Here is an 11274-nt window from a genome sequence, read left to right on the forward strand (position 1 = left end):
AAATCAACCCTGGTACTTGTGGTGAACATGCACTGAATTTGTGCCATGACCAACTACAGATGGGCGACAAATTGAAGGAAAAACAAACCAACAATGTTTACCTGCTTCAATTCTCATTCTCTTTCCATCTTAGAAATGAAAAGATGAACACTTTTCATTTAACATACCCTCCCTCATTTGAGCTAGTGATTGTTGTCTTAACAGGAGGGTCCAAAATGTCTCACAGGTGACCAACAGTGTTCACAACAACCTCTTGGTTTTTTGTGTTTTTCACCTATCTGCAGATTCACACTGACTGTTCTTTTCTGATGTAACATTTTCTGTGATGGCCTACAATTGTCCCTTTCTTTAAGTGTAAAATGTATTTTGAGAGACTTTGCTGCCAGATGTGGATTATTGATTGTTGGCGTTTTACGATTAAAGGTTATTTTAAAACCATTTTCTGAATCTCTGGTTTTGCTGTTAGAGCTGTTTGACCTCATAGTAAGTCAGGCTGATCCAGATCCAGAGGAGTGACCACAAAGAGTAAAGATTCTCTCAACTTTTACACAGACTTTTATTGTTGGAGACAAAAACATTACAAATGAATTAAATCAGTGCACTGCTTTACTGCAGCACCACTGCACAATACTTGGCAAATGCAATAAAACTGCACTAGAAAGCTCCGATTCATCAGCCATTATCTGGCAATGAAAATAAATAGATGAGGCATTTGTTTGTTAAATGTTCCCACAACCACAATAACAGCTACACAAAGAAGAGTATGTAAGAAGACATTTGTGTAAATACTGTTATGTAGTGCTATGTGCCATTTACAGCTTTCTAGAAGTTCTTTTATTACTGACGATGGACGAGTCAGACAATAGTTCCTTCAAATGTGTTACATAGAGTTTCTGTCAAATTCAGTACAGCTTCCACATCCACACCCCACTCAATACACGACCTTCCTATCGGCTCCCCCTGTACTGTGGTCTGGGATCCTCGATGGGAGGTGTCTGGATGCTGAAATATTTAACAGCTTGACATCAAGCCTTGCACAGTGTGACTCATGTCAGACAGGAGACATAAAGGGGCTCTAAAGTGTCTGGATCTGTGTGTTCCATACTGTGTATGGACGCTGCAGTGGAGGTGGATAGTGTCAGGGCCTTGATAATGTTAATGGCTTTTGAATCTTCTTAGCTTCATCTGTATTGCCAGGAAGTGAAACCCATCTCTCATCACATTTCTCGTGGACTCAAGAGTCCATTATGCCAGAAATAAAAACCCATTAAAGTTCCATTACTCTGCTGTGCACCAGTGCAGCATTAGAAACCTCATGATCTTCACCAGTTTTAAAGCTAAGTGGTTCAGGTAATCAATGCTTTTAGTATATGACCAAAGCTTGACAAAACACTATATGAATTTTAATTTTGCAGATCTCATCTTGTATCATTAAAAACACAAATATAGAAGAAAACATACAAACTTTTCCTTTTAAATGAATGTGGGCTTCATGTAGAGATTAGATGTGTTCCTATGCATCACACATTGGATGAGTCAAGATGAAATTAATACCCAAACATTTTGTCAACCAACACATCAGCCCTTGAAAACTGGATTTCAGAGATCAGATCAAACATTTTTAGTTTGAAATGTTCACTGTGTGAGATTTATGGGGGTGTAATTACAAAGATGGTATGTAATACTTATAATCATGTTTTCATGACTATATAATCTGTTTACATCAACAGAAGCAGCAGGTTACCCACCACAGTGACATGAGACCACAGTGGTGCACCACCATGTTTCTACAGTAGCTTAGAATGAACTTCATCTTGTCGTTCCTTTTACAGGATGTGTAATCTGCGCTTAAATGTGATCTAAAATCAAATCTTTCTGAATGTCTGTGGACAACATTTTATCAAAGAAACTAGCCTAAAGCTGAGGGGTATCAGATCCCATGACTTTTCCCAAAGTGTTTTACAAGCTTGTTAAGTTCCAGGACTTTCATTATCAAAGGGACCATGGGACAAGACATAATACAGAAACACAGACTAATAAAGTCCTTTCATGTTTTTATGTTGATATTTGGTTGTAATCTGCAACTTGAACAGCACTAAGAACTACATACTGGTGCTTTAACTTTGTTGTTAAAGACTGGGCCATAAATCAAAACTGGGGCAGTGTGGTTTATATGCCATTAACCTCTTGATTATAGGAACAATCACCTTTGTAAAATCTTGTTTTTAAAACCAGGTCTAACAGGCCATTCACAATGCCGCTGCACACAACCCTGGCAAACATTATTTATCAGCAGTACACATTGTAAACGCAGAAGGTGTGGCAACAATTAAAGCATTATATTCTTTGAATGGTGACTTACTCTCAGAATTTCATGGCCAAACTTCAATGGCAACAGAGCTCACAGTGAAAAATAACCCTACAAATGTCCTCCTGCCTGAAAGCAAAGCTCGCACAAAGGATTGTGGTTCTTTTAATGACTATGTCTATTCAGTTTGTTCTCAGGATCCTATCAGCAGTACATGTGGAGACAGTTAGAGCTGATTAAGGAGAATTTGTGGCTTTTACGGTTACAATCAGACTGTAACAGCCACACTGTCCCATAGTTCTGAACAGACTGATGGAAAAACACTAATGAACAGAAGAGGCATAAACTATTCACTGATTCTTTTAGTGGTTTGATATATCATGCTGTGTCACACAAACCTACATTTTAAGCAATATTTAAACAAGCAATGAATTAATAAAGGGATTAACTTGTTTAAAGGTTTGCCAACACAATCTGTCCTGAGTCAATCTCCTAAATGTTGCACGTTAACATCTAGGATTGTGCTAAACTGAAAGACAATCTCCACTTGATCCAGATGCAGGCAGGTCTTTCAGGTAACAGCATCAAAATAGGTCGGTTTGATCTTTATCTTTGTTGTTATATGCATGTTCCTCTAATGCCATACCAGTTCCTCCTGTCACCATCTCTTCTTTCCCTTCCCCTTCTCTGGGGACCACAGAGGAAATAGGCCATATGGTTGTTTGTGTTATCCTAACCATGTCTCTTTGAAAAGGCTTTCACGACAGAGCTGTGATTCTAAACTGTACTGGGTTAAACTGACTTCTAATACATCTCTGGTAGTGTGTTAAAGGAGTCAATATGAATCTATTTCTGTTCAGTCTTTATGTCTTGATGTCAGAGGTCATTAAGACTTAGGTCTGATCCTAAATCTGGGTTCACATCATCATCAAGGAGATCATCATCACCCTCGTCACCATCATCACACTCGTCACCGTCGTCATCCTCCTCCAAGTCAGTTCCCAGGCCGTCGAAGTTGCTCCGTCTGGATTGGACACTCAGACGCACTCGAGGCTTCTGATGAAGAGCTGGCGAAGGTGAAAAGCAGAGTAGGGCCAGTTAATTTGTATGTGTGACTGACTGAGTACCTCTTTGTTGTATTATCATGTGGGATTAGATTGGAAGGCATTCAAATGTTTTCCCATAACAACAGAGCGCCAATATGAGTGAGTGTATGTGTATGCAATTGTCAAATTAGCCTGGCTTTCATGAGCCCAAATCATTCTGGGAAACATTAAGAGCACCGATTGTAATCTCCTCCGGGAACATCAACCTTCTGTTACAGTAAGTTTCTAAAGCAAGTGGTGTATGCACTCACACACAAATACAATACACCAAATTTCCAGGGAACAACTTGGCCTCCAGGAAACTGTCAGTGGAGAAAAGAAAACTTTGCTGCGTTATCTGCAGAATGAAGAGTTCTCACTGGCTGCTACATATTGCCAAAATGTATCCCTCACTTTCGTTTCCAACTTTCCCAGTTCTCATTTATATCTTTGCACTTCTTCGCTGCCTTCATCATGGAACCACTTATACAATACTGAACTAATTCTGTATTCTGAAGGGTTGAGTAGTAAAGTGAGTAATGAGATGAATCACAGCAAAGGTTGAGACAGATGTGAGGGGGAGGAAAGGGGTGGGGGCACTACACGTCCCATCTTGCTAAAACCGTCATAATTGTGTTCCCATCTGGTGTCGTGTGTTAACGTTTTCTGCTGGTGAGCCAACTGTGAGAATGTCTGCAGTAGGGTATATTTAGGTGGACAGAAGGCTTGTGAAAACGATATGATAGAAACACGTGATGTTGACGTACTCCATGTTGTACATGTATGTAGAGGTGGCAGATGATGTTTATTTGGCAGGAGAACTTGGTGTATTGGCATAAAAGCTCAAGCTGTGATTGAAAGGGCACCAGATACAACTGAGATTGTTGTTCAGACTGCATTGTTTCCATCATCCATCCTTTGAAATGTTACAATTCTGTTTATTTTATATGTGCTTACTAGTCGACACTCTATGCTTTCACTATTTAGAAATGTGACCATTAATTTATTAGTAGATGGATTCATCCTCTGTATGCTGTTTAGCATATCTCATTCAAGTCTTGGTAAGTCTCTCAGCTTAGTATAAACAAAGTTTCCTATAAAAGAGTAATTGAGGATAAACAGAAGGGAAAGAGGACTGTTTATGATGAAGTATACACCTGATTTTAAGAGGTCACGTACAGCCAGAATAAATGAGATACTATGTGCAGTATTAGAGAAACAAACTCATGAATTCACTTTTTGTTATCTTAGGATTTGTTGTCTGCTTAAGAACTAAAAGAATCAAATGATCTGTAACAAACCACTGAATTGCTCTGAATCCTCTTTGTTCCATAGTATTGTACTGAGATGAATCTCATGATGGATTTCTTCTGCATCACGGTAGGGCATAATTGTTCCACATCACATTGGTAGTTGCTTCATTATACCTTTAATGCATCAGATCGTATGCAACACATCGAGATGCTTACTTTATTAGTCTTATTAATGAAGATGTACATTCCTATTTGTTCTTTTGGAAAATATTTATCCTCACCAGGGTCTTTGTCATCCAGCCATGAGAGATCGTCTGAACTAATTTCAGCTAAACTTGGAGTTGGGCTAAAGTCTTCTGAGTCAGAGCCCGGCTGCGGCTCTTCAACTCTGAGCCCTCTGCTATGGCTGTGAGGGAGTGGCAACGGCGATGCCCCTGGATCACAAAACACAAAAACATTATCAGATTGTTTTCTTCTACTTTATTTGTACTTGTTTTAGAAAGACTTACTTGATGTGTGCGCTGACAATAAAGGTGTGGTTTCACGTTCTCGAAGAACAAGACCCCTGACTTCATCCTTTATCTCTGACACAGTCGCTCTGTTGTAATAAATGAATTACAACATAAAGTAATCTGTAGAAAGATTTCATACAAAGACCCAGACAAACATTTACACATGTACCTGATCTGACGGACTTCTTGCTGTGTGAGAGAATACTGAGAGACTGTCTTGGCCAGATCTGAGCTGTGAGTTCTGTAGCTGTCTGTCAGTTCCTCTAATGTCTGATCAAAGCACACAATGGAAAGGTTAAGTACACGAAAGAAGACAAACCACAAATTTGCAAGCAGATGCAACCGTGCATGTACCTTGCAGTTACGCTCATACTGTCTCCTGGTCTCTCTCGCTTCTGCCTGCTGGAGGAACACATCCTCCTCCTGTCTTCCTGTCAAAGGGGAAAGACAGAGTTGATGTTGAGTACGAGACTGAGCTTGCCCATGATTTAAACACCAGCACTGGGCTTAAGACATGTGCAGTCCTGCAGAACCAGTGCAAGGGTATGATGTGTGTATGTGACTCACTTATTTGTGTTTTCAGTAAGTCCACCTCTCTCCGCAGGTGTTCCAGCTCCTCTCGACGGAGCTTTGAACTGAAACTGAAAAACACAAAAGAAAAACTACCTTGTCACATCTTTTCTTTCACACCTGCCTTACAACATGGCACACAGTGAGCTCTTTGAGTTCAAAACATTTTCATGTCAGTCTATCGCCAGTTTACATTGCAATTACACCCATCCAAGCTCCGCCCCTAATGCACCTCTCCTCCAGGTTGCCTAGCGACGTGGCTCTGGTGATGTGTCCCCGCAGACTACTTAACTCACGTCCCACCTCTCTCCTCCACTGCTCCATCCTTCGCTCCGCTGCTGGACTCAATTCGTCCCTCTCCCTCTCCCTTAACTCCTCACGTAGCCTCTGAACCTCTTCTGGAAAAGAAGTAGGAAGACATTTTTCCTGTTAGCAGCTTTCTGGAAACACTTAAATAATTTATTAGTATCATTACCTTCAATTTAAATCTTGATGACTGTTTTACTTCAGATACGAGTAAAAACTATATAGTCAATATATGAATGTGAAATATAGTTGCAATACATATTTACCTAAAATTAGTAGGCATTTTTTGTCTCTATGATGTAAAGTACAAATATACAATCCAAGTACAGGGTGGGGAAGCAAAATTTACAATATTTTGAGGCAGGGATTGAAAGACAGTGTATGACCAATTAGTTTATTGAAAGTCATGAGAATTTATTTGCCACAAGTAAATTTAAATAATAGAAAATGTTTTTATTCTACGTGTCCTCCTTCTTTCTCAATAACTGCCTTCACACGCTTCCTGAAACTTGCGCAAGTGTTCCTCAAATATTCGGGTGACAACTTCTCCCATTCTTCTTTAATAGTATCTTTAAGAAAGTTGACATTGCTGTGTGATGTTCTATTGGTAGCATGTTCTAAAACGCCCCAAAAAGCATAATCCAGAGGGTTTAGATCTGGGCTAGAAGGCGGCCATAAACATGATTCCCAAAATTGCTAAAGTTGGATTTGTTGCTGTTGTCAACAAGTGTTTTGGTGTTCTTGTGTAAGATTTTAACTTCAAATCATATTTTACTGCATTTCTAATGGTCTTGTTGTCTACCTCAAGTTCAATTGCCATTTTTCTCATGGATTTGGTTGGATCCTTTAGGATTTTAGATTTGAGAACTTTAATAAAAGCTTTGGTACGTTTTTTGTTGCTTCCTCCACTTCCAGACTTTCTTGTAATAGTTTTGCTCATAGTCATTCTCTTCTTTACATTATAAACAGTCTTTATGGACACTCCAACTATTTTTGAAATCTCCTTTGGTGTGACGAGTGCATTCAGCAAATCACACACTCTTTGACGTTTGCTTTCCTGATTACTCATATGGGCAAAAGTTTCTGAAAAGGTATGGATAATAGTGTTAGGTATGATTATGACATCAATATATGTTTGGTTTCAAAACAACTGACGTAGTGCCTGCTGAGAAAAAACAACTAAATGTTCACTGTAAATTTTGCTTCCCCACCTTGTACATCATGGAAGGAGTAAAATATAGCACTTAGGTTTTACTAATGTAATGCAGTAGCTTAACAAAATTAAGACCACATTTCCTGTAAAACCTCTTCCTGATGTAGTGAGGATTCTTCTACTGATCCCACTCTCCTCTGTCTCCCCTGTGATAAACTTATGTAAAAGTGAAATTATGCAGCTATCATGGTAGAGATGGACTAAAGTGCATTTAATACCAACTAAAAATAAAAGCACAACACCAATATGAATACAAGTGCTTTATATTAGACAAGGGTATGCAAACGTAATATAAATAAATATTTTTGTAATTACATACAGCCACACACCTATGATTTGTCCTTATTGAGACACATGTATATGTTGGACCTGAGGAGATTAAAGCACTACAATAACAGGCCTGTAAAAAGGTACAGACTACTTGTAATGCATTTCTTTACAAAGTATAACATTAAATTCAACAACAGATGTACCAGGGAATGAGGATGTACTGCCTCCATCTTTTTCAGTTCTGATAGAGATTCCCAGGTTTGGGGTGAACCCAAAGACCGATCTGATACCAGTGTTTAATTCATTAGCAACATGTCTCACTGTGTCATTATCTTACGTGTAAAACACCATCAGGCTTGATTTTAAATAATCATCTATCTGTAGCTTGGTAAAAGCTGTTACGATTGCAGTAGCATGAAATACCTACAAAGTGCAGACCCCTTGTTTGTGTAAGAGGAGATTTATTTTTATATGGACTCATTTTCTGATTAGATTGAATAAGCTGGAACATGGTTGTTTTCTGTATTCAGAGTGATTGATTAATAAGGACTGGCAAAGCAATAGGCATTTTGCTGGGAAATATTCTCTTGTCCTATGTTTTAAAAGGATGTTTAAGTGTTTATATGGAGGCAGTCTTCTGTGTGTCACCTAACACCAATGATGATATTTATGAGAATGGCTGGGTAAAATCCAAACACAGACCAGTACTGATCTAGTCTCAGCAGGTTTGTGGGTGGTGCATTTAAGTTTTCCCAGGGAATTATCAAGCTTCCTCTGACTTTTTCTGCTCGTCATTGTGGCCGTTTCAGCTATGTCTTGTGTGTTAAAGCTAATGCTAAGCTACTGGTGCACACAACATGCTGTTGGAATAAAACCACTCTTTTCCAATCACACGTTACCAAGTAGATGACAAAAGACAACATTTGTAAGATATAGGGACTACTGTGTGGAGTTTTTACACAGCTTCACTCCAAAGCTGAGCTTTGTGTGATTGTAAGACTGATCTCTGACATAAATTTCTCACTCTACACCTTAGTGAAACACTAAGTGGGATAATGTGCTCTGACTTGGTTTGAAGCCTTGTGAGGTACAGGCAAGAACAGAATTGCTCAAAAAGATGATTGACTAATATGCACAAATAACTTTTTTTTCCATCTCAGATACTTAAAAAGTGTAAATAATTCATTAATAACATGTACTGGATTTGACAATGAAACTCATTTTGTTTCTCAGACACCAAAACTCATGTTGTAACATCTCATACATTAACACCTTTAACAACTTGGCAACTTGAATGCTGCTTAATTATACTTTAAATTGGGTGTGATCACATTAAGGAGTGTTAAACCTGATAAGATGTTCCTTCTTCTCACAAACATGAGTCAGGTGTTGCTTGTTATCTGTGAGAGAACAACACCACACAGAATAAAGTGAAGTTAGCTGTCATGATGCAGAAGCTTACCTTGTAATGTCTGGATACGACACTGTTGAGACTGTTTCTCTTTCTCCATGTCATGGAGTTTCTGGGTAAGAGACTCAATCGCCTATAAAAGACACAAGGAAAACGAATCCTGAATAATGTAATTACTTAAAGGATGGCTATTTGATTTCAGTGTTAAACAAATAATCACACCTGGCTCTGTATTTGCAGTTGTGACTGGATGGATGCCAGGTCTGTCCACTGCACATTAGGACTAACAGATGAAGAGGGCTGTCGGGGAAGAGTGGCTCGAGGAGGGAGTGCAGGAGGGTCCAAATCTGATTCATGAATTCTTTCCCTTACTGGAAATAAATCTAAACAGGAATGAGAAGAAGGCGGGAAGACTAAAATAAAATCAAATTGGTTGTTCATGCAGTTGTTTGCACTAAACTGTAAAATCTGAATTTTTGAGGTCCCACTTAATTAGGTAATTCCCCCTTTCAGTCATACCAAGAAAGTAGTCCACCCACCTTCTCCTTCCTTAGAAAATTTCCCCATTGGGGTCAGTCTTTCCTGTTGATGTAAAAAAACACAGTTAGTTAAAAGGGGTATTCCCAACCAGCACAAATCGTTACACAGATAATAGAATTAGACTATTAAGTTGTTTTTTTGTTAGGCATTACTGCCATCTACAGACTAGTCCTTGCATGATGATTTAAGGGATTTATCTCTCATATATGCTGTCAGTGCCAATGTATGATTTATTTAATGCATTTATTTATACAACCCTATGCACCTAAACCAACAAACCAACAACACCATCATTCATGGTTTGCCTACTAAACTTTATTTAAAAAAAAAAAAAAAAAAGGCTTACTGTCAATGCTTTAACCTGATTCACTCATACATATATTTCTGATTAACTGACTGGTTAAGTGCCCTCTTAAATACTTAGATCTGCAAATGGTGTCCTGCTGGTTACTGTCAGATTAATGCTTGTGACAAACATTTGCTACTGAAGCCTCCATGCTACAGAGTAATCCCTGTCTGAACTCAGACACACCAACTCTCTAAATTCATTTAAATCCCCTCTTGTCTCCAAGTACAAGCTTTGTATTTTCTTGTTGGATCTGGAGAAAAGAGAACGAGATCTAAATATGTATAAATATGTATGCTCATTTCAAACCTACAAAAAGCAATGAATCTAAAGGTGGCTGAAGACTTTAACACAGTACTGTGTGTTTTCATTTATACTGTTGACCTGGTCATTTTAACGGCTTTACTCAGTCTGTTCTTATGTTTATTTCACCTGCCTTATATGTTTTTATTTTTCTCTGTTGAAAAAAATAAAATTAAATGTGTTATTGGTATAATTAAAGCAGGTCCATTTGCATTAACTTACCCTCATCTTTGCAACGCTGCCATCCGCCACTGAGAGGATGGAGCTCAGCTGACTGTCCCAGTTCATGACTGAACTAAAATGGAAAGGGTCATGTTGAGTAGTTGGTACTAACTCTGTAGTATAGTGATACAGTAACTTTAGACGCGTTTTGAGGCAGGTAACCACCTGGTTACGATCTCTGACACCTTGATGGAGATTGTATTACTGCAAGCCTGGAGATTTTCTCAACGGTCAGCTGCTGCTCAGCCTAATGTAGCAGAGGCACCAAGAATAACGATATGTAAAAATGGGATTTTTTAATAGTCCCTCAGGCCCCTGGGAATGTCTCTGCAACCTAATGGAGCAGATACAGATTTGAGCTGAAGAGGCGAGACCTTAATCTGCCCAATGACACGCAGCAAGGTAGATACTGCCGACGAGGACTGGCAACAATAAACTAAACATGATAAAATAAACTAGAGACCTTGGATATGGCGCTGTTGGCCTGCTGAGCTAATGTTAGTTAGCAGTGGACTGACTTTTACCTTTTAGCTTAAATCGTGTGTAAGGTTACTGTAGTTTTGTTTGGTGAAAAAATATCGACCTCCAATGAATGTCACAGTCTTTAGAAATAAGCATATTGGCTGATCACTTAAAAGATAATGAAGAAGCTCAAGTGGATACAGCCGTAAAAATAAACAAATAAAACACTACATCAGCAGGCTAACCGAGCTACTCACAGAAAACGTTGCGATCCACTTTTAAATCCAGGAGCGCATAACAGCGACGTCATTACGTATGACGTCGTCTTTTTCATGTCGTCTGGGTGTTGTAGTAAATTATTATTCTCTTGTGTTTTTGATTCACAAAGACAGTGAAAGACTAGTAGTATTTCTCTGCAATGGACCATTTTTTATATTCTATTGCAACCATTTGTTTGGTTGAGAGAATGTAGA

The 11274-nt window shown here is 38.7% G+C and overlaps 1 protein-coding gene across 1 annotated transcript; it reads right to left on the reverse strand.

Annotated features, from left to right (window-relative positions):
- Nucleotides 1-537: 537 nt before the first annotated feature.
- LOC115418031 (uncharacterized) lies at nt 538-11101 on the reverse strand. The gene is made up of 12 exons (XM_030132325.1): nt 11059-11101; nt 10340-10412; nt 9468-9510; nt 9151-9311; nt 8980-9061; nt 5961-6126; nt 5726-5799; nt 5513-5589; nt 5328-5428; nt 5156-5244; nt 4928-5080; nt 538-3375 (listed from the first exon to the last, which is right to left on the reverse strand). The coding sequence occupies exons 2-12, from the start codon at nt 10403-10405 to the stop codon at nt 3185-3187; spliced, it is 1203 nt and encodes a 400-aa protein (XP_029988185.1). The 5' UTR covers nt 10406-10412; nt 11059-11101; the 3' UTR covers nt 538-3184.
- Nucleotides 11102-11274: the final 173 nt, after the last annotated feature.

This window comes from Sphaeramia orbicularis, chromosome 4, assembly GCF_902148855.1.
Source record: "Sphaeramia orbicularis chromosome 4, fSphaOr1.1, whole genome shotgun sequence".
NCBI lineage: Eukaryota > Metazoa > Chordata > Actinopteri > Kurtiformes > Apogonidae > Sphaeramia > Sphaeramia orbicularis.

Coding starts and splice junctions, on each gene's coding strand:
- LOC115418031 (XM_030132325.1), bottom strand. CDS start 10,405: ATGAACTGGGACAGTCAGCTGAGCTCCATCCTCTCAGTGGCGGATGGC. Junction 9,511..10,339: donor GCAGCGTTGCAAAGATGAGG/GTAAGTTAATGC, acceptor TTACATCAACAG/GAAAGACTGACCCCAATGGG. Junction 5,800..5,960: donor CTAGGCAACCTGGAGGAGAG/GTGCATTAGGGG, acceptor TGTGTTTTTCAG/TTTCAGTTCAAAGCTCCGTC.